This window comes from Crocodylus siamensis, chromosome 2 (assembly GCF_052110815.1).
Source record: "Crocodylus siamensis isolate JL-2025a chromosome 2, ASM5211081v1, whole genome shotgun sequence".
NCBI classification, from domain to species: Eukaryota; Metazoa; Chordata; order Crocodylia; family Crocodylidae; genus Crocodylus; species Crocodylus siamensis.
The window spans coordinates 62,465,963-62,489,145 of record NC_143396.1 but is presented as its reverse complement, the minus strand read 5'-3'; the positions used below and the strand labels follow the sequence as shown (position 1 = coordinate 62,489,145).

At 44.5% G+C, this 23,183-nt stretch overlaps 1 protein-coding gene across 1 annotated transcript in view; it reads left to right on the top strand.

Moving 5' to 3' along the window:
• Positions 1 to 23,183, top strand: part of MTMR7 (myotubularin related protein 7) — an 89,180-nt gene that overhangs the window by 52,828 nt on the left and 13,169 nt on the right. The window contains exons 7-10 of the mRNA XM_090036010.1: positions 4,110 to 4,242; positions 16,843 to 16,952; positions 22,216 to 22,341; positions 22,940 to 22,989. Coding sequence (XP_089892136.1) covers positions 4,110 to 4,242; positions 16,843 to 16,952; positions 22,216 to 22,341; positions 22,940 to 22,989 — 419 coding nt within the window. The remainder of the gene's footprint in view (positions 1 to 4,109; positions 4,243 to 16,842; positions 16,953 to 22,215; positions 22,342 to 22,939; positions 22,990 to 23,183) is intronic.

The window sequence follows — 23,183 nt, the reverse complement described above, 5'->3', positions numbered from 1 at the left end:
CTCATTTTTACAGCTGAAAACAGAGACACAGAAATACCTGGTGCCTTCCCAAAGCAAGGAAGGAAGTAGAAGAGACCCCAGGGTAAAAGGCTGGTCCCCTAACAAGCAGTGTAGTGCACTTTCTGTTCAATCACGCTGCCTTAGTTTATAAGTTTAGTACACTGTTGATTGTACTACAAATGGATTTTTCAATGTAATCAAAATAATTTCTGCCTGATACAGGAGAGTCTCTTTTGTTATCTCATGCAAACAGAGTTAAGAGTTAGGATGCTGTGAGCCAAGTAGTATCATAAAACAAGGAATATCAACTGTTACTTTTTCCAAGTTTCAAGAATTTATGCTGTATTAATTCTTTAATACTTCAAGCATATTAATTCTACCTATGAAAAAACAAAGGAAAGATGAAATACTGGTACACTTACAGGCAAGGTTCTTTGGGTAGATATGATATATTTTATTAGACCAACTGAGTAGTTGGAACAAAGTTCTTTGCAAACTTTTGGGCACATGCATCCTTCTTCAGGCAATGGGAGACAGAAGCTAGAAGTGTAACAGGAGGCAATTGAGCATTGTAAAGTAGTTGGGATGTCAGATAAAACACTGCCACCTACTGGATAGATTCTACTGCTGAATTCAGCATTAGTAGTTGACCAAATAATGTTGGCCAGCTGTGTAAGAACGTCTGTCAATCCTATGACCATGCAGGAACTGGATTGTATAGGCATTCAGTTCTAGCTGTGAACTTCAGTCCCACAAAAGGTGTGACAGAAATGACATAATGACACAGTATACATCACAGATATATCAAAAACAGGTCCAGGGAGGTGATCCTTCCCTTCTATACAGCGCTGGTCAGGCTGCAGTTGGAGAACTGCATCCAGTTCTGGGTGCCGCACTTCAAGAGGGATGTGGCTAACCCTGAGAGGGTCCAGAGGAGGGCCACTCGCATGGTAAGGGGGCAGCAGGCCAGGCCCTACAAAGATAAAGGGCCTGAATATATTCAGCCTCCACAAGAGAAGACTGAGAGGGGATCTGGTGGCCGTCTATAAACTCACCAGAGAGGACCAGTGGAAAATAGGTGAGGCTCAGTTCCCCTGGGCACCACCTGGGAAAACAAGGAATAATGGCCACAAATTGAATGAGAGCAGGTTCAGGCTTGATATCAGGATGCATTACTTTATGGTAGGCCAGGCTCTGGAATGGGCTCCCAAGGGAGGTGGTGCTCTCCTCTACCTTGGGGATTTTCAAGAGGAGGTTGGATAGATATCTGGCTGGGGTATTATGATCCCAGCACTTGTTCGTGCTCAGGGCAGGGGGTCAGACTTGATGATCTGTTCAGGTCCCTTCCAACCCTAGAAACTATGAAACTATATACTGTGTGTGATGTCCATTTGTTTAAACAGGTGTGTTGTACATGAAAACAATCATTATTTTCACATGTTGCTGTGATAAGCTATTCACTGTGATAAGTCGTTAAATTGCTCTGCTTGTATCACACAATAATACATCCCATGAAAACATTTCTTAAAACAGTTTAAGTTATAAAAATACTGAAGGGACAGTTCTTGATTATTACTGTTTTCATAAGATTCTTTTTAGATCCCAAACTTTGTGATTGTTATGACCCTGAGCAGACGGGCAAGACCCTATAGCCTGGAAACGTGGGGTTTTAGTCTCAACAGGAACACTGCTACACCCCAGTCTCACTCCACAGCTTTGGCTTCAGCCAACACCCAGAGGAAGATGAAAAAAACTCCTAACTCCTGTAGCCACAAGAAGAAAAAAAAATTCCTTCCCAGCCTTGTTGGCAACCAGCAAAGTGCAGAAGCAGCCAGTAAAAGCCAGACCCTGACTTCAGAGTGGGATCCTAGGCTAGGAACCAACAAGAAAAGTCTGTGTGATATATGCGTAGAGGTTAGGCCAAAGAAGAAGTAGAACTGCCATGGACAGTGGCAGAGGCATAACTGCCAGGGTCTGTGCATGGGCAACAATGGCAGCAGGGGTTGGGTGGCTGCTGCAGTTGGGATGGTGATGGCTACCATTCTTGTTCCCCTTTTAAGTGATAGTACCTCCACCTTGTTACACTACTGGACATCAGAATGGCTCTATGAAACTCTTGCTTCCCTGAAAGACTTTCTGGCATACCTAGTCCAGGAGTTTTGAGGGAAATGTAGAGGTATGAGGGGAGTGATACTCCTGATGGGAGCAAGTTTGTTTACCTTCAGAATGATGCATGTTTAGTCTCAGGATTAAACTGCATTGATGTGCTTCTTTTCTGCCACTACCTAATACAGGGGCGGGCAATTATTTTGGGTGGAAAGCTGTTTACCCAGTTTTGGCAGGCTGTCGAGGGCCGCATAGGTACCCCTGCCCCTTGACAGGTGCCCTGCCCCTTGGCAGGGGTCTGTGGAGCTGGGCTGGGCTGCACCAGCAGGGAGAGGGGGGAGCTAGCCCGGCTCCATAGAGCCCCTGCAAGCTGGGGCCCTGCGCTCCTGCCACCCTGCTGTGGGCCCCGCTGGCACTGGCCCTGGGACAGCAGTGTGGGTCCTGTGCCCCCGCTGGCTCCCTGCCCACTCACACCCCAGGTCCTACAGTACAGGTGGAGGACAGCACACAGCCCCAACCCCATTCACTGGCAGGGAAGAAGCTGGTGCTGAGCTCAGGGAAAAGCAGCCCCTCACCCACCCCATGGCCAGCGCTCCCTGCTGCAAGTGCTTGCAGCCCACACGGGGCTGTCTGGAGAAGGCAAGGTAGCCCCACATGGGCTGCAAGTGGCTACAGCATGGGGCACCGGGCACGGGGCAGGTGAGGGGTCACTTTTCCCCACACTTAGCACCAGTTTGTAACCCGCCCTGGAGCTCATGCACTGGGCAGCCCATAGGCGGCTGTGGCAAACACTGCCCAGCATGGCAAGCAGGGGGGGCCACAGCTGCTGCTGCCCTGCACAGCCCCGATGGGCGAGCCTGGAACCAACACGGGGCCCAGGCTGGCAGTGGGGCCAGGTTACAAGGTGGTGCTGAGCACCAGCTGGGAAAAGCAGCCTCTCCCCACCCCATGCCTGGTGCCCTATGCTGCAGCCACTTGCAGCCCGCCTGGGGCTGCCTATGCCTACTCCGGAGAGCCCCGCGGGGGCTGCGAGTGGCTGCAGCAGGGAGCACCAGTCATGGGGTGGTCAAGGGACTGCTTTCCTCTACGCTGGGAAGGAGCAGGGAAGAAGCCTGGGGAAAAGCTGAGCGCGGGGGAGAAAAGTGGCCCCTCCCTTGCCCCATGGCCGGTGCTCCCAGCTGCAGCTGCTCACAGCCCGCATTGGGCTGTCTGGGACAGACACAGGCATCCCCACGCAGGCTGCGAGAAGCTGGAGTGCGGGGCGCCGGCCACGGGGTGGGGAAGGGGTTGCTTTCCCCACCCTGCTGTGCCCAGCTCCCCCCCCCCCCCCGTGCTCAGCTTTTCCCCATCCATGCTCCTTCCCTGCCCAGGGTCCCCCCCTGCCCTTCTCTCTGCCCCCTCCCTTACCTGAGGTTCTGGAGTGGGGCACCCAGGTACTTCCAGGCCAGAAGCCCTGCCTGGGGCTTCCAGCTTGGGGGGCAGGGCTGGGCAGGCCCTGCTGTTGTGGGAACCCACTGGGCTTTCCCTGGGTCCTACTACCCTTGGTTCCTGTCATTTTTGACAGGAATCAAGGGTAGAGGAATATTAATTTTCTTCATCTTTTACAGGCCCTGCGGGCCAGATAGAATGGCCTCGTGGGCCAGATCCAGCCCTCAGGCCATATTTTGCCCACCCCTGACCTAATAAGTTTATTATTAAAACATCTAAGTTCTAGCAGCTTCATCCAAGGAATTGATGTCAGCATAAGAGAATGTCTGTTTGTGATTGACTGAATATAAAACTTTAAATGTTGCATGATCATTCTAAAAAAGACATAGATGGCAGAATGTAGAAGTAAAATTAGAAAACTGTATTTAAACGGAAAGCCTTGACTTTTAAAAAATTTAAAACACCTCACCAAGCACCCTTCTCTTTTCTTCACTGTTATAGGTGAAAATCAATATCCTTTTAACATAATTGTTTTCTGCTCTTTAATCATCTAGTCCTTTTTTTCCACCTTTCAGCTTAATGCAATGGCAAACAGAGCAGCAGGAAAGGGATATGAGAATGAAGACAATTACTCCAACATCAAGTTCCAGTTCATAGGCATCGAGAACATCCATGTAATGAGGAACAGTCTGCAAAAAATGCTAGAAGGTAAAATTTGTCCTTGTATAGAGTATGTGGAGGTAAGACCCGATTCTTCCCTCTCACTGGCATAAAACCAGAGTAACTTCTATGAAATCAGTTGTATATCAGTATTGTGAAATTAGCATGAGAAGAAAAATCAGTCCTATAGTAACTGTAAAACTGTCACTCATATGGCCCTGTGCACCAGATAAGTGGTGCATAGCTGATCCACAGGCTGAATCAGGCCCACAGATCCCCTGCTCCCCTGCTCCATGCTGGTCCCAGTGCACATGGCGCTCACTGGTATTTGCACTGCACATGGCACCTCCCCACCCCAGCCTGGTTCAGGACTGCATCATGTGAAAAGAGGGGCATTGCATGTGGTGCAGATCCCAGTTCAACTGGAACATGCGACAGGTGCTGCTTGCAGTGTGGGTCCCAGGATGTGTACTGCATGTGGTTCCCCCCCAGCCAGTTCAGGATACACATCACATGCAACACAGTGCCAGACTGGGGGAGTGGGTGGCACCACCTGCAGCACAGATCTTGGATGACTGGGATGGGCCCCATGCACAGTGGATTTCCCAGGCCCTGTGCGCAGGGCTGGTCCAGCAGCGTATGGATCAGCTCAAACCCAGGGGCAGCATAGGGGGCCAGATAATGGGAACTGTAGGCCATATCCAGTCTTTTGGCATCCCTGTTATAAAATACATCTCCTTGTTTGTTAACTAAACTTATACAACATATCACCATCCTGAAAGAGGATGTTCTTTCAATTACAAGACTTTCTTGTTTTCATTGCCATTTTACAAAATAAATGAAATCCTCGTCCCACAACCACTGATTTCAGTTGGAGCAGGATGTCACCTATATTATTCTACCTCTGGGGATTACAAGCTTGCTATAAAAAATCAATTAAGTACTGAAACAGAGTGCTTAAGTCTTTTTTTAGAATGCCCTTTATTTTAAACATTTGCTGACTACTTCAGGTGGGAAGGGGTTATGAGCTAGCTTTTAAAACAAATGGCTTTGAGATATGTGTGTGTATCTATCTATATATACATATAGATATCTATATATGTCTACATCTACAGATATATATATATAAATAAAATCTATCTATCTATATGTCTACATCTACAGATAGATAGATAGATATAGATATCTGTATCTATATATGTCTACATCTACAGATAGATAGATAGATAGATAGATATAGATATCTGTATCTATATATGTCTACATCTACAGATATATCTATATATATACAACATTAAGGCAAATTATATATATATAACATTAAGGCAAATGAGGAGTTCATGCCTTTTAGATGATAACCTCTTACGTACAACTTTTTAATGTTCTGTACAGTGCAAATCACATTGGGTGTGATTGTATAACCCTTACTCATATTGATGCAACTGTTAGCCACACAAGTTATCCCATGACAATGAACAGTAATTCTCAGGTAAGTCCTCAACAATGTGAGTAATGGTTGAACAAGTCAGCCCATTAGTATTACTTAATTACTGCATACAGGCCCTTTCAGAAAAAAGGTCCCTTTGTACTGGTTGTATGATCTATGCTTCAGACTTAATTCTTGTGGGTTTTGGAAGTCAGTAGCCTTGTCTCCAAACTTTAGTGCTATATATACATATTTTTCACACTGTCTCTGGTTTGATAGTGTGCTTGTTTGGTTGGGGTTTTTTTGAAGCAGTAATTAAAATATAAGCAAAGTATTACATTCTAGAATTTACTACTGAAACCACATGTGAGTTGACTGATTTACAGATTCATATAGGATGTTGAGCTGAATTAGTGAAAATCTCTAAAGAAAGATGCATGATTGTTGAGATGACAAAAAACATGAATCTTAGTAGTGAGATCAGTATTTGAAAAAGGGCAGAACCACTAGACTGAAAACCATTCTCAGGCATTGCTGACACCGGTTCACCTGGCAGTAACAAGGATCTAATCAGGTTCCCAGGTTCTGAACATGAGTTAAAAAATATCTCCAGTCAGAAGGACAGATACAATTCTTGCTGTATCTTCCATTTGCTTTCCCTAAATTACTAACATGTTTTATCTGAATTGAGCCACGGCAGTTTGACTCTCAGTCCTGCAGAAGGCAGGGTAGATTTACACTTTATAGATTAACTAAATTAGAGATGTGTAGCATAAATTTTTGTGAGCCCTGAGCTTACAAATTAGCATCTGATGATGTGATCTTGGCCTCATGGAAGCTTAAGCTGTATATGGATATATTTAATTAGTCTAAGGTGCAAATCTACCCTTGCCTTCTGCAGGACCGAGAGTCAAACTGCTGATTTAAGACTAACATGGCTAACTACCTCTCAGTATTGTGCCATTCTTGGCCAGACACAAAACAAAGTATTCAACTGTGCTATCTGAGACAGAAACATTAAGTGTTATGTGTCAGATGAAAATAAAGCAGCCTATACATCCTCATCACCTTCCCAGAGGCCTTTTATATAAGATAGCGAGACAAGATAGAATCCAGCAGAACGTCACATGAAAGCACTAGTGGAGAAGAGCATGTGTCCTTCTGGAATTTCTTTGAGAGAAAGTATCTGAAGTCTTCAGAGAAGGCCCATCTTCTGAGCTGGAGATTCTTGGGCAAATCAACCACGTCTTTTGATCAACAACCTTAAGGAAAAAATGGTGGATGTAATACCAGACTGGGCATCTTCATTCATGGCTACGAGGACGTGATCACAGACACAACCAGTGTGTTTTCCTCATTTGTCTGCAGGTCTGTACCACAACTGACAAGGTTACAGGAAATTTACTGCACTTTGATATTGCAAGAGTTTTCCTGCCAGAACTTTGTCAGTATTCCTAATGACAAAGGAATGAGTAGACTCAAGATAAAAATTGCCAATGTGCAGCAGTGATTTCTTGAGCAAAACCTGTATTATTGCTTGCTTGATTGAGATGAAAGGCAAAGAAATTTTCTCTGCAAAGTAAGTTTCCTCACAATCAGAAGATATCAACTTAATCACCAACCAAGGAAAACCTGGATTTAGTGGCTCTCAGCCATCAAGAGCATCTGCTATCTGAAACTTTGGAAATGCTAAAAACTGTGCATATCCATAGCATAATTTTTTTAAAGCTTTTACTTATTTGATTAGCTGGAGACAACAGCTTCTTCCATGGATGTTTTAGCCACCTGTCTTTATTTTTCACCTGTCACTGATAACCTGTAAGCCAAGATGACCTTTGAGACAAAAGCTAATAACAAGGATCATTATAAAGTTGTACAAAGATATTGACAAAGTGGTCTGTCAGAATAACATTCTTCTTGATAGATTCTGGAAATGGTCAATTTTCTTTAACCTCCAAGAGTAGAACATCAAAATAAATCCCTAACCATTACAAGAAAGATGTGTCCTGTCTTCAAACAAGAGTAGGTATGAGTGATCTGTGGCATGTGTAGGATATCCAGTTGTTCTAGCTGAAACCTCAAGAAAAAGAATGTAGTCTTTTGCATCAATCAAAACAAACTGATTTCAAGGCCAAATGTCTAGCAAATGTTTGCCTTGGCTCATACAAGCTAGTAGTTTAATGAGATGTTGCAGAGCAGCCCTGCAAGGGGAGCTTCTGGAGGCTTTCTGGGGCTGCTCACTATTCATGGGGAGTGCACTCACTGTTACACTCCTTTCTGTAGCATAGCACAGTTGCCTTGCTGGGTATCATTTCTATTCTTTGGCCAGAGTGAGATGGTGCATGACAAACTCCTGCCCTGTCTGAACACAGTGCGTTCCAGGGTGGTGCAGGGAAACTGCAGCTGTCATTGGCCTGTAAACAGAATGTACAAGAGTGGTGGCTCTTACATACCCCTGTCTCAGCCACACACTAGTGCAAATTGGATTCACCAAGAGCAAATCAGACCTAAACAACTTGATTTCCTTCTATGATAAGGTAACAGGCTCTGTTGATGGGAGAAGAGCAGTGGATGTAATACACTTTAGCAAGGCTCTTGTCACTGTTTCCCCCGACATTCTCATTAGCAAGCTAAGGACATCCAGACGAGATAAAAGTACTGTAAGGTGGGTACATAAATACTCCAACATGTAGTCCTCAACGGCTCAATGTTTAATTGGGAAGAGGCATCAAGTGGGGCTTCCCAGGGGTCTGTCCTGGGTCTGGTATTATTTAATATCTTCACAGTTTGGATGATGGGATCAAGTGCACGCTTAGCAAAATCGCCGATGACAGCAAGTTGGGTGGAGGTGCGGGTACTCTGAAGGGTAGGGCTAGGTCCAGAATGCCTTAGATAGACTGGAGAAAGGGTCTTCAATCAATCAATCAGATGAGATTGAAGGACAGGTGCAAAGTCCTGCACTTGGAATGTAATAATTGTATGCATGCAAACATGCTAGGGGATGAGTGGCTCAGCTGTAGAACTGCAGAGAAGGACCTGCGGCTTACAGCAGAACCAACAGCAAGTTCTTGTTGCAACCCCCTCTCTCCCCAATTATACTGGGGTTTATTAACAGAAATGTTTTTTGCAACTTAATGGAACTGATTCTTCTGCTGTATTCAGCACTGGAGAGGCCTCACCTATACTACAGTATTCAGGTTTGGGACCCCATACTTCAAGAAGGACGTGGACAGTTTGGAAGAATCCAGTGCAGAGCAACAAAAATGGTTAGGGGCCCTGAAGGCAAGGTTTATGAGGGAAGGCTGAAAGAACTTGGGCTATTTAGTCTGAAGAAAAGAAGATTGAGGGGGGATATGATAATAGCCTTCAAATATCTGAAGGGCAACTACAAAAAGGATGGAAATGAGCTTTTCTCTGTGGCCATAGGGGATAGGACTAGGAACAATGGCCTCAAGCTACACAGCAGGATAAATTTTGGTTGGAGATTAGGAGGAACTTTCTGAATATGAGGGTGGTGAAGTACTGGAACAAGCTATCTTGAGAAACTGTGGAATCTTTATCCTTGGAAGTTTCCAAGAGCAGGTTGGGCAGACATTTGGCTGAGATGGCTTAGTCAGGGATGATCCTACCTTGGGCAGTGGCTGTAGCAGTTGATTTTGTGATGTCCCTTCCAGTCCTACTTCCTATGATTTTGTAAGTGATATTCAAAGTTAATTTAACATTTATAAGGCATTTTAATATAACTACTCCATGGGGTAATATTAAATTCCTTGATGTAAGAGTCTTTGGATAAAGAAAGAGAGCAATTGCAATCTATTGCTTAGTTGGAAGCAATAAAAGAATAAACCTGTCCTTGTATTTGTTCAGTAGAAAATATAATGGAAGAAAGAAAAATGCCAAACTGTGTGGAGTACATTACTACAGAGCCCAAGCTAAAGTTTATCAGATGGGACCATGGCCAAAATAGATACAAAGCATTAACTCTGATTTTAACACTTCATGAACCTTGGGAATTAAATATCTGTCTCCATTTTAAAGAGATTACTGTGAAAAAGTTTAGTTTTATAGGTCTTAATAGTTAGGATGATTGCAGTCTCCTCTGTAAATCTGGACACCTAGATAAAATTAGGAGTTTGAGAAGTATAGGTTAGGATTACAGGTACCGAACATATAAGCTCATTGAATCTTTTACAGATCCTTATGATTTCAGTTCCTGGCTACAGTATTTCTTACCATAAACAATTTGCTGTAGGCGAGAGTCTTCTTTCCAGTGACAACCAGGGCCAGCCTTAGAATTTGCAGGCCCCAAGCTGTCAGAAATGGGAAAATCAGTCCAGTAGTTGCATCCCCATTTGGTGCTCTTGCTGAAGGGAGCTCGAGGTCTGACTGTACACTATTTCTCTTTCAATCCTTGACCATTGCTGAGAAGAGGCATAAGGGGTATCTCTGAGTTGCTGTATTTCCATGTGAGGTACAGCCCTAAGTGGCCTTTTTATCCTTGTGTCTTTGAGCTCAGCACTGACCCACGCTTTTTGCTCCCTGACATAATTGCAGATAATTTTATTGTTCAAAGCTTGTTGTTCTTTTTGTGTGTGGCAGAAGTGTGTGACTGAATCCTTGTAATTCAGCATCAATTAAATTTAGCATTAAGCTACAGACCAGAAGCCAGAATCATTTGCAGTGTGTAGCGTATGTCTCTAATTTTGCTCAGTAAAGTAGTAGGTAAACATTGGTTTTCATTTGGTGGCAGGAATGAGCAAAGTGGCAGTTCAGCTTTACCCTGGGCTTTTGTAAACAAGGCCTGCACCTCCAATTAAAATTCAGCTCCTAATTACTTGTACAGCTAGCTGCACAGAAGCATTAACCATTTGACACTGTTACTTTAATCACTATCTCTTAGGGATTTTTTTAAAAGATAGTCCTTCAAGATAATTTCCAAAATAGACTACTGAGTGAGCCTTTAGTTACAACAACTACAATATTTTACATATGCTCCCTAGGCTGAAGTGCCTTAGAATTAGAGAAGGGTTAGAATAAGTTCAGAGATAAATTCAGACCTAATATAAGCAGAGAGTTGCAGTTACTTCAACAGCCTTGATTTTGGCTTTAGATTACACTTGAAAGTAGGACCTTTATCCTTGACTACAACAGGGCAAAGAATTTAACCCAGATTTTAAAAAGTTTCCCATGACACGAAGTAGAAATCAGTAAGTTAGCTCAGCATAGAAACATAACATTTCCTTTTCACTGTATTCCTAGGATTGAACTCACCACTAAGAGCTGGCCAAATTTACTGATAAGGTCTCTCATCAGGTCAACAGAATTGCATAGTTTTATGACAGTGATAGACTTGACACATCAAACACAGAATTTTGTTAATTTATTTTAAACAAACAGGGTTGCTAATGCACTGACACTCTACACATCTCCCTACAGCGATGTTGTTACTGCGCCATGCTTTAATATGTCTTTTAGGATGTCCTAAAGCATGGTGCAGTAACACCCATACTGCACCATGCGCATGGTGCACAGCTAGTTTTAGCCACTAATTTGCTGTAGCGCTGCGCCAAAATGGGGGAGTGTGCCACTTTGGCAAAGTAGCTGCAGACTCACGTGATTACTATGTGGCTGTAATGCATCATACGACACCATAGGATGTTGCTATGGCAATGTAGGGTGACGTGTAGACGTGCCCTATGAGCCATGTTTCATCCAAGAATTGGCTTTACTTCTCGTGTTCCAAACTGTGGATTATTAGGGGATGTTGTGGGAGAGAAGAGAAAGAGAGAGTAGAGACAGTCCCCCAACTGCAGTAGGCTGAAAACTATGAGGTTAATTCTTTAAAAAAAAAAAGTATTATCGCAGGCTCTACTTTGAGGAAACTTTATTAAGGGTGCAGAAGTAAGCTATCCTAATGAAATGGAAGATGAGAAATGCAACCAGAACCCAGCCTGGCTAGACACCAATCTCTTCAATGAGATGAAATTCAAAAAAGGAATCCTACAAAAAGTGGGAACTTGGTCACATTATGAGGGAAGAGTATAAAAATGTCTCATGGGTATACAGGGAGAAAATTAGGAAGGCCAAGGCACAATTTGAGATGCAGCTGGCAATAAATAAAAGGCAATAAAAAGGTAAACAAGTATGTCAAAAGTAAGAGGAAGACTAAAGAAACTGTAGACTGTAGAAGGCAATCTAGTTAAAGATGATGCAGAGAAAATATTTAATGTCTTTTGTACTTTAGCCTTCACAAATTGGGGCAGCTACCAGATGACAAGCCACAGCTGACAGCAAAGACAGGGAAGGAATCAAACATAGCATAATAGCAGAACAGGCTAGGGATTACTTAGAGAAGCTACATCAGGGGTCAGCAGCAGTTTTGGGCACAGTGCCAAAAATACCCACAACCTTGACTTGTAAGATGTTGGCATGCCAGGAGTGCGTATCAGGGGAATTGTGAGGGCCCTGATCCTTGTTGGGGCAGCCACAGCCCCTGCCCTAACATCCACTCAAAGGTGCACGTGCCAAGCAAAATGCCTCCACGTGCCATGTTCTGGCCCCTAAGCTAGATGCTTTCAAGCTGGCAGGGTCAGATGGGAGGGTCTGAAGGAACTGACTAAGATATTTTTAGAGTTCTTAGCTATCCTCTTTGAGAATTTGTGAAGATTGGGTAAGATGATTAGAAAAGAGCAAATATAGTGCCTGTATTTAAGAAAGGGAAGAAGGAGGATCTGGGGAATTACAGACCATTTTGTCTGACCTCTATACCTGTAAAGATCATGGTTCAGGTCCTCCAGGAATCTACTGTGAAGCACCTAGAAGAGAACAAGGTCATCAGGAACAGTCAGCATGGATTCACCAAGAACAAATCATGCATGTCTTACACAATTTCCTTCTATAACAGGGATTGGCAACATTTTTGGACAGACCACCAAAAACAACCACTGTAGAAAGTGGGGGCGGGGAGAAGGGAAGGGGAGGGGGACACAGCAGGGCAACTGCTCCAGGCACTGAAGCAAAGGGGCACCAAGAGGTGCTGCCCAGCCAGGGTGGGGTGCAGGATAGATCTGTGAGTGGCAAATATGATGGGCACAGGGATGGGGGAAGGGTGGCTCTCACTCTTGGGCAAGCATGGGGAGGGGTGTGCCCCCTGGATCTATGTGTGGGGTGAGGGCCAGCTGCTGCTGTGGGCTTTACCCTGGGCACCAAACTTCATTTCTATTGCACTGTCTGTTGGAGTAATTTATCAGTCAGCTTCTCCCAGCTCTTGATGTCCATTTTTTTGAGGTATGCCTTCAATGTGTCCTTATAGAATTTGTTCTGGCCTCCGTAAGATCTCAGGCTGAAACTAAGCTGGGAGTAGAGGACTTGTTTTGGGAGTTGAGTTGGGCATCCACACATGGTGTCTGGTCCAATGAAGTTGGTGTTTGAAGATCACCAACTCAATGCTGGTAACATTGGCTTGAGCAAGGATGCTGACATTGTGCAGCAATCTTCCCATTTGATGCAGAAGGTTTTCCAGAGACACTGTTGATGATACCTGTCCAGGTTCTTGAGATGACAATGGTAGATCACTCATGTTTCACATCTGTAGGGGAGAGTAGGGATTGCATTGGTGTAGACCATAAGCTGAATGTGAGCCAACAGTGTGCTCTTGCTGCAAAGAAGGCCAGTGGCATATTGAGCTGTATTAACGGCATTGTCATTTGCAATTCAAAGAAGAGATTCTTCAACTCTATTTAGCACTGGTGAGGCCTCACCTGGAGAATCCAGTTTTGGGCCCCACACTTTAAGAAGAATGTGGACAGATTGGAAAGATTCCAGTGTAGAGTGACAAAAATGATAATGGCCCTGGGAAGCAAGACTAGCAGGGAAAGGCTAGGGTTATTTATTTTGGAGAAGAGATGACTGAGCGGGGATTTGATAACACATAAAGAGCCATTGTAAAGAAGATGGAGTGGGCTTTTATCTGTGGCTGTAGAGAACAGGACTAAGAATAATGGCCTCAAGGAACAGCAGGGTAAATTTAGGTTGGAGATCAGAAGGAACTTTTTAACTATGAGGTTTGTGAAGAATTGGAGCAGGCTACCTAGGGAAATTGTGGAATTTTCATCTTCGGAAATGTTCAAGAGTTTGTTGGACAGACACTTGGCTTCTGGGATGGTTTAGTCAGGAATGATTCTGTCTTGAGCAGAGGGCTGGAATAGATAACCTTGTGAGGTCCCTTCCAGCCTTACTTCCCTATGATACTATAAATGCACTTTGTCTAGAAACTTTTCTTTAAATGTATTTTTGTTGGATTATATCCTTGACACCAAAATATTTTGCAAGCACATATCAATTTCCATGAAGGTCTTAATAGGATGATAGACTTTCTGAATGGGAGAAGAAAGATAGAGAAGGAGAGCTGTTTGCAAAAACATGTTTTAATACAGTTCTAATGTTTGAAAACTTGTTTTTATTCCAGTGGTATTTCATTTAACTCAAATGAGAATTAGATATCTGTCATTTAGGGAAAGGATTACAAATATATTTAGTCATTCAAACCTACAGATAATTTCAAAATTAGTATCTAATTTAATTGATTTCTGTTAGGTTGAGGCATCCAACCTACTTGGGTGCCTTTGAAAATCTCACTATGCATTTTCTACAGCTTTAGATATCTAAATGCCTGTGAAGTCTGGCCTTTAGTTTCCTGGCACGTATTTGTTTAATGGCATGAGGGGATCGAGTCCCACACATGCATGGCAAGACATGCAATTTTGGGATTGGGGGTCAGATCCTAATTGTGCCATACCTATTTACCAGTGTAGGGGGCTCCCCCAACCTGGCACTCTGGCCCAGCTGATAAAGCTTCCCTACACTTGGCACCCTGAAAATAGCAAGGTGCAACCCCATGCAGGGCTGCAGTACATGGCTGTCAACCTGCTGACATGGTTCTCAACCAAACCCTACTACGCAGCTGACATCAGACTGCATGGCGGGGACATGCCACACATTCAATTTAAAGCATAATGGAAACCAGCCATAAAAATATTACACATATTTTATGGAATATTTTTGTGGCTGGTTTTGTATTTTTTGTACTATTAATTGCCTGAATATGTGACTGGGGTACTATTTAAGGTGTGATTAACAGAATAATCACAACTTATGTGTAACTAATATCTGCCAGGAACCCTAGACACCTAAGACCTAAAATACCTTTGCAGTTTTTAACTTAATTCCCAGGGGGAATGTCTGCACTCCAAACTTATGCCAAGCAACAGTGCCCTAGAACATGCTCTGCTGCTCTTTGTCTCAAACAAAGCAGCTTAGCTTCATTGCACTTCTTAATGTCAATCCCAAAATACCTAGCTCAGTGAATGTATCCATAAAAAGACATTTACCTATCTAATGAAATTTAGGAGCTGAAATTACTTTCTATGCATTATTGAACTAATTTTTAAACTGTTACTTGGTAAAGATTCTTCATTTACATGTGGAGTAATTGAATCACAAACCTTAAACAATCCCGTGCGCAAGCTGATGGCTACATTTGAAAACATTTCCATACCCAGGTGAAATCTATGGCATGTGGACCCAATTCTTGTGTTTATATGTCCTGATCATTAACCACAAGACTATCCTTCCTCTCTGCCAGGACCCTAATATATGAACATTTGGCTTCCATTACTGCAGTTGAAATGATTTTCTTGTTGGAAAACTTGAACTACAAAAGAGAGTATATATATTTAAACTATTTATTAGGGCTGTGTGAAGCTTTGGTCACTGATTTAATTTGGAGGCAATCTGGCCTGCTTCAGCTGTGCTTGCCTGTTCCTGGGCAGGGGGAGCTGTGGGAGAAGCCCCCATTGCTGCCCTGCCTGGTCCCATTCCCCACCTGGCCCCAGCCTGGGCCCGGCACTTTAAAAAAAAAAGAAAAAAGTCCTGCACTTACTGGCTACAGCAGTGGTGATCAGGGCCTCTGAGGGCTCATGGTAGAGCCCCCCCCCATAGCGTGGGTCAGTGGGGAGCAGCAGAGATAGCCCCTCCCTGCCTGGCACCCGTGCAGCAGCTGCACCATGGCACGGGTACGGTGCGGCTTGGCAGGGTGCTGCATGTTGTCTGGGAGTTGGGGCCACTGGGGTTGAACTGTGCTGGGCTCCAGCTGACTGCTGGAGCTGCCCCAGCTCCCAGACATCACTTGGAACACTGCCGAGCTTCACTGCACCCGTGCCATAGGGCAGCTGCTGCCTGGGTGCCAGGTGGGGGGCAGAGATCCCTGCTGCTCCCTACTGCCTTGTAGGGGGGCTCTGCCACGAGCCCTCAGAGGTCCTGATTGCTGCTGCTGTATCTGGTGAGTGTGGGGCTTTTTTTTTAAGTGCTGGGAGGCTGGAGCCAGGCAGGGCAGCCATGGGGGCATCTCCTGCGGCTCCTCCAGCTGTGCCTGCCTCTGCCCTGGTGAGGGGAGCCACGAGAGAAGTCCCCATGGTTGCCCTGCCTGGCCCCTGCCTCCCAGAACTTTGAAAAAAAAAGCCCCGCGCTCGCTGGCTGCAGCAGCAGCAATTAGGGCCTCTGAGGGCTCATGGCAGAGCCCTTCCGTGCAGCGCAGGGCAGTGGGGGGCAGCGGGGATTGTCCCCCTTGCTTGGCAGCTGTTGCATCGCATGGGTACAGCGTGGCTCGGCAGGGTGCTGCGCACTGTCTGGGAGCCTGGGCCAGGCAGGGTTGGGGCCAAGCAGGGCAGCTATAGGGGCTTCTTCTGCAACTCCCCCTGCCCAGGGAGAGGCAGGCACAGCTGGAGGAGCTGCGGGAGAACCTGCATCCGCTCAGCTGTGCCTGCCTCTCCCCAGTGGATCTGAATCTCCGAATCAGTGCTGAACCTCCAATTTTGGTGTGGCCACATCAAATGGGGACAGTGATTTGAATCACCAAATCGAATCACTGTCCTCTGAGTCAGCTGAATCCAAATTGAATATTCCCTATTTGCACTGGCCTACTATTTATCCTAGATTTTTTAAAGATAATTCACCCTCCCCAAAACTTAGTTTGGGAAAAGTTTGACTCAACAATTTTTTTTAATTTAGGATTTCTTACATGTTATATAGGACCTCAAATATATGTAAAAGCATTCATTTCATTTCACAAGATGCACATGTAATACAAAGAACCTAAACGTACAGCCTGGAAGCTGAACCTACAAGATAAAATATTTTATTAAACATACGGTTTATTTTTGCAGTTTGTGAATTGAGGTCACCCACTATGAGCGACTTCCTCTGGGGCCTGGAGAATTCTGGCTGGCTAAAGCATATCAAAGCCATCATGGATGCGGGCATCTTCATTGCAAAGGTAAAGCATGTAAAGCCAAATAAAAACTGACTGACCAAAATCACTGCTGGAGCAATTTTACAGATGGAGTTACAACAGAAAAGAATTTGGCTCTAATGTTTGATGGTGTAGGTCAAGGCAGAAGAAAGCACAATTCATCAGTGTGGCAAGAACTGCTATGAGGTTACTTTGCCAGTAAATTAGAATAACATTTTTCCATTTTGCTTTTGTATACTGTGGGCCCTGGGCATGCCCCATTCCCCATTTAAAGGCACATAGGATCTGATCCCAACCATTTCACCTTCTGCAATGCCAATGGCAGGACATGCAATGTTGGGGATCAGGTATTAGATCCCAATCATGCCATTGCTGCTTGCCAGTGCAAGGGGCAGGCCATCCCTGGAGGGGTTGGATCAGGGCAACTGCCTCAGGCCTCAGACTTTGGGGACCCCTGCAGAGCTCAGCAGAGCAGCCGCGGTGACTCTGCACCACCAACTTTGCATCCAGCTGCTTGCTACCTCCCCCTCTCCTTGCACCACTACCACTGCCACTGCTGATGGCAGCAGCAGCTTCTTCAAGTCTGGGGCACGTGGGATTGGAGCAGGGATGGGGCCCCTGCTTGGGTCAGCTCTGGCAGGGGGAGCCAAAAAATCTCAATAAATCGTTTTTACTATTGAGAAACTGTATATCTGAATCACATTTGATTTGATCAGTGGTATTTATCACCCATTAATAATCTGTTAATTTCCACATCCTCTTTGCTAACTCTTTTGTGCCAATCACCACTTATTGTTAGTGTTCTCATTTTGAGGCTTCTGTTACAAAATGATACAACTCATATTTTATCCTAATAACAGATATTTAAATGGATTGCTCATCTGAGAAAGTTTTATTTAGCTGAAGTATCTCTTAATTTTGTGTTATTCCCCAGCCTATCTTTCTTTTATAGTAAGTAGGAATTATGTTATTTCTTTTACTACTCTTGTTTCTGAAATATAAGCTATATGTAGTTCTTTGCTATGCTGGCTGGTTTGAGACACTCATAGTTTTATAGATGTTAGGGGCTGTAAGGGACCTTACAGATCATTGAGTCCAGCCCCCTTGCACTTGGCCACGAAAGACTGCTGGGGTCAGATACTCCCAGCAAGGTGGGCATCAAGATTGCCAGGGTGAGTGATTGTACCACCTCTGGGGGGGAGCCTGTTCCAAACCCATTATTTTGTTTTGCTTTTCGAGATCATGTTAGTATGCAAGTGTTTCGATTTGAAAATAATGGCTGCATCTAGATGAGTGAGCACATGCCTGTTGTGGTATCTCAGTTTGAGGGAAATCCAGTATAAAAAAAAATGTTGGAAAAAAGTGGCTCAGGGTGTGCTCCTGGAGCATGCCCTGAGGCAACTGGAGGCTGAGTCCTCCAGAGAGATGCTCTAGCATGTGGCCAAAGCTTCTGTATGGCTGCCAGATACCTGTGCTGGAGAAAATAGGAGTGGGGTAAGGCTGCAGCAGTGACCTGGGCTTAGGCTCTGTCCTAGGTAAGTAGGGCTGTGGGGGTAGGGGGGAGTGTGTATGTGTGGGTGGGTGGGGACTAGCACAAAGGGCTAGTGACCCCAGATACCAAGTGGCTGGGCTTCAGAAGCTCCTGAGGGCAAGTAGCCCAGAACTGCTCACCAGGGCAGCTTTTCATACTGTTAGAGCCAGCCTCTAGCTCCCCCTAGCTAAAGATCCAGGAGGAGCTGGGCAGGGTGAGTTTGCCCCAAGTAACTCACTTTGCTCCACCCCAAAGTGTATGTTCAGGCATGTGCTGAGGCACAGACCTCCGGCATAAATTTGTACTGCTGCAAGCACATGTGCATGGATGTCTGGACGTGCCCAACATGCCTGTTCTTACATTTTCCAATATTCAGAAACTATGTATAGAAAGAAACCTACTCAAATGGCATTTTCACAGAAATCACGAAATCGGGCAATGTGTATGAAATCTGCAAGGGCACATACTTCCTAAAAATAAAATGCTGGCTCTCTCGTGGGAGCCAACAGTCCTTATGGCTGCTGCATCCTGGCCATGCAGCATGCCAGGGGAGAAAGGGGGAGGGGGCTGCTGGCATGAAGGGGAGCAGGCAAGGTGGCTGCAGCCCTTGCTTCTCACCACTGATTGGCTAAGAGGGATACCTGTTGTGTGGCTCCGCCACTCTCCATGCAGTGGCAAGGGGTGGGGCTGTATGATCGACAGTCCCCTTAACCAATCAGCAGTAAGAGGTGGGACTACTTGGGCACCTCAGCCAATCACAGGCACGGCGGGGGGTTGCCACAATAAGCCCACAAAATGGTGGCTGGCCCTGTGATCTACTTGAAAAATTGGCTGCCTGCTTCCTTGATTTGGGTAGACCCCTACCTATGTCCAATTTTTCTTTCTTACCTTGATTGTGTCTTTCTAATATACAGGGGTTGGTTTTTTATTTTATCCTCATATAACCTGCTAGAGATAGCACTGTCAGTCAGTAAGTAAAATCTTAGGCCCCTGAAGTCAAGTTCTGCTATAAACAGCAGTGGGGTCATTGCCTTCAGGCCTTGCCATCTTTCTTTTAGCAGGGTGTTTATATAGCATCTATCAGTTTTTTTCTTTATTTTTGTTGCCTATGCATCTGACAGCCTCCTGTTTCTCTCCAAATTCAGTGGAAAGATTTGAACTTTAATCTGGAATGCAGTCGTGTTTGGTTACTGGAATTTGGTTACTTGAAATTTATGCTCTGTTTATGATTTGTCTTTAGCAACGAGGCTTTTAGCACTTCCAATTCTTTATTGGTCTTTTGCCCACATTATTCTAATTCAGATAGATTTAACTCTCTTCATAGATAAGCACTGATGATTTATTGCTATTCGTTGTTCCACTTTAAAACAAAGCTCAGTGCTTATTTTTCTAGTTACTATCTTTCTTATTTTATTTCTGTTTTATGATTTGAGTAGAGCTTTCTTTAGTCAGCATAAACAGTCAAAGAAAGAAAGGACAGAAATCTTATTAACAAATATCTCCTTCATTATGAGCGATAACTTCCCTAAATGATTTCAAAATAAATGTAACCTCTTCTTTGTACAGATCACTTGCACCATGAATACCTAATATCCTAATAACCTGAACAAGGGTTTTCAAAATTGTTGGGTCCCATGGGCTGGATATGACTTGCAGCTTATTATGGGCTGGATCTAGGGGGATTGCTGCAGGCCAGGTGACCCCTGAGTGGTAGTGGCAGCAGCATTAATTTCTATGGTTGCTGGAGTTCCCCTCAGATAGAGAAAGGAGTTGGATCTCAGACTGCTGTATCCTGGCCAGATGTGGCCCACCATACCATTCTACCCAGTCCGTGAGGCCCCTCCAAAAAACAAGTATTACAAGCCTACGGCTGCTTCTCTGAAAGTCAATGGGAGGCAGGCTTTCAGAGGTCACGTGTCATTGGACTGGGTGGGCTCTGTGCCTCCACCCCCATGGGCCTCCTGGCACTCCAGCTGGGAGCTCCATGTGGAAGCAGTGAACATGATAGTATGTGACTGGATAGCTGGTGAATGGGGAAAGGAGCTCCTGCCTGCAGGGGCATGGTGGATGTGAGTGTGGGGTTTGTGGGTGGATGTGGGCCCCCTCACCACCGGGGGGGGTGGGGACTGCCACAAGGGGCAGCATCAGGTGGCGGATTCTTGAGGCACTCTTGGCTAATGGCAGGAAGACCCCCTAAGTGGCACATGGCTCTGGCTGAGTCTTGGGAGCTATATGTGGCAGCACGTAGACAGCCCAGCCCAGCTTACTGGCATGCACCGCCAACCCAGACCAGGCTGGCTCCATGCCAACATGTGGGGCTCCTGGTGCTGGAATGCTGGAAGCCCCACATGGAGGCATGGAGCTGGCCTGGCTGGGCTGATAGCGTGCAGCTTCTGCCTGCAATACCAGGAGGCCCACATTCTGGCATGGAGCCAGCCCAGTCGGGGGAGGCCCACACCCCAGCATCCCCACACCCCCATAAACCCAACACAAACTCTCAAACCCACCCCACAAGCCCCCCACACCCACCCCTACATCCCCGATAAACTCCCCACCCCCACAACACAAAATGTACAAGAGTAAGAGTTTGTTTTGAACTATTATGCAATCACCTTTATATACACTATGCAAACGCATGTAAATCAGGACAACAATGTTTTTTGCAAACAAAGCAAACTATGTTATAGTAGATGTTTGATTTTTAGTATATGATTTTATTTCTGGTTCCAAGATGCCATCCCACCCCTACCCCCCCGCTTCCAGAAAGAGTACTTCCAGGGTCAAGGGGAGGGATTTCCAGTGGCAAAGGTCAGAGGAGCAAGTGGGGCACTTCTGGTCCCAGATAGTGTTCAGGGGACAGGGCACCTTTTAAGGGGTGGGACTACCCTTGCGGTCCTTGACAGCTCACCAAAAGTCATTAAGCAGCCCTCTAGCTAAAATAATTGCACCCCTGCTCTAAACACTGAATTTTTGCGTAAAAGAGAGGCACCACCATCTCTTACTCTGGCTGTGCTGTATGGGGTTAGCTGTAGTCTAAGTACATGTTTTGGGTCAGATGGGTAATTGCCTATTTCTGTGAATCCCGATGTGGCTAAGCTGTGAGCACTGACCAGTTCACCACTACAAGGGCTGAAGTGACTGTGCACATGCACAGCATTACCAGATTTTTTTTCTAACATATACTCCAGAATATAATACACACCTCTCACATCATAGGTGATTGCTATAACCCAGGGACAAGTGGGTAATAGGGCATCATCACCTACATCTTTTCTTTTTGTGGGTCTTTGGGATGTCCAACAATTGATTAGGTACAGTCTGAGAACACCTGCAGGAAAAGGAACCCACAGGTGAGGAAGGTGCAGGAACATGCATTTTGTGAACCCCAGCAGGTGTTTGCCCAAGTATTCATTTACTTTCAAGATTTAGGTGGCTCTGGGCATGCCCAGAAACAATGAAATAGACACTCCAGGTACTTTACTAGCTGAAAATTGAGGCATCTAATGGCTTGAGGTGCCTCCAGGTATAGGTGGCAGTAGTGCGGGGTTTGAGGATCTAAGTTTTTACTTAGGCATCAAATTCTTTTTGGATCTGGACTTGACTTGCTTAATGTTACAAGGAAGTTAGTGGGCAAGGAATTTATTCAGGTCTGCCAAAATGCAGATTAGCATGCTAATGACTAGACTGTCTTGCTTCTAATTTCTACCTATTGCTGTATTTTCATTGCTTTATCTGAGAGCCTTTCTATATTTTTAGGCTGTGGCAGAGGAAGGTGTGAGTGTTCTTGTTCATTGCTCAGATGGCTGGGATAGAACAGCTCAGGTTTGCTCTGTAGCAAGCCTTCTGTTAGACCCCTATTACAGGACACTGAAGGGATTCATGGTAAGCAAGTCTCTTTTACAGAGGATTTTATAAACATGAATAACTTTATGCACTATGCTCTTTTTGCTTAAGGAAAATAACTTTTTACTTTTAAAATAAATAAAATAGATTTTTTTAAAATAAAATAACATTTTACCTTTAAGAAATAAAAAAGGCTAAATTACAGCTAGGTGGTCTGGTATTGTCAGTGGTCTAGATTTTCTAAAATATCTTGTCTTAGTTTATAGAGTAATTTCATCAAAGGTTTAGACCTAGTCAGGTACATGACTATTTATTTATAAGGCAACTAGCTTTTTGTTCAGGAAACTGTAGTGGGAGCCTTGCCATCACTTTATAGTTGAATTTAATTTTCAAAGACAGGCTGCAGTTTTGTTTATCAAATTTGGGTGCAAAGATAGATTAGCAAGGCTTGTAAAATTTAATAAAAAAGATAGATTAGTCTAAATGACATTTAAAGTACTCAAGTTAACTCTACTAAAGAAGGAAAACTATTTCTTTCTGTACCTCAGGTTTTCAGTTTTATTTATTGATATCATTCTTCTGCTTGCTTTAAAAATAGTGTTGACTGCCAGAGACTTGTGTGCTTTTCTCATTATAGGTATTAATTGAAAAAGATTGGGTTTCCTTTGGTCATAAATTTAATCACAGGTAAGAGCCCTGCAAGACTGTTTAATATATACTGTTTTTCTAAGATAAAATCAGATCTCTGCTGTAGTCATAACAAGTTTACTTTATTGTTTTCCTTTGAAAACAACAGTATACCCAATGACAATATTCACTGCTTACTGTAGCCACCTGGAAAAGTAAAATACATTTTAACTATTCTTTTCCACCCAACTGCC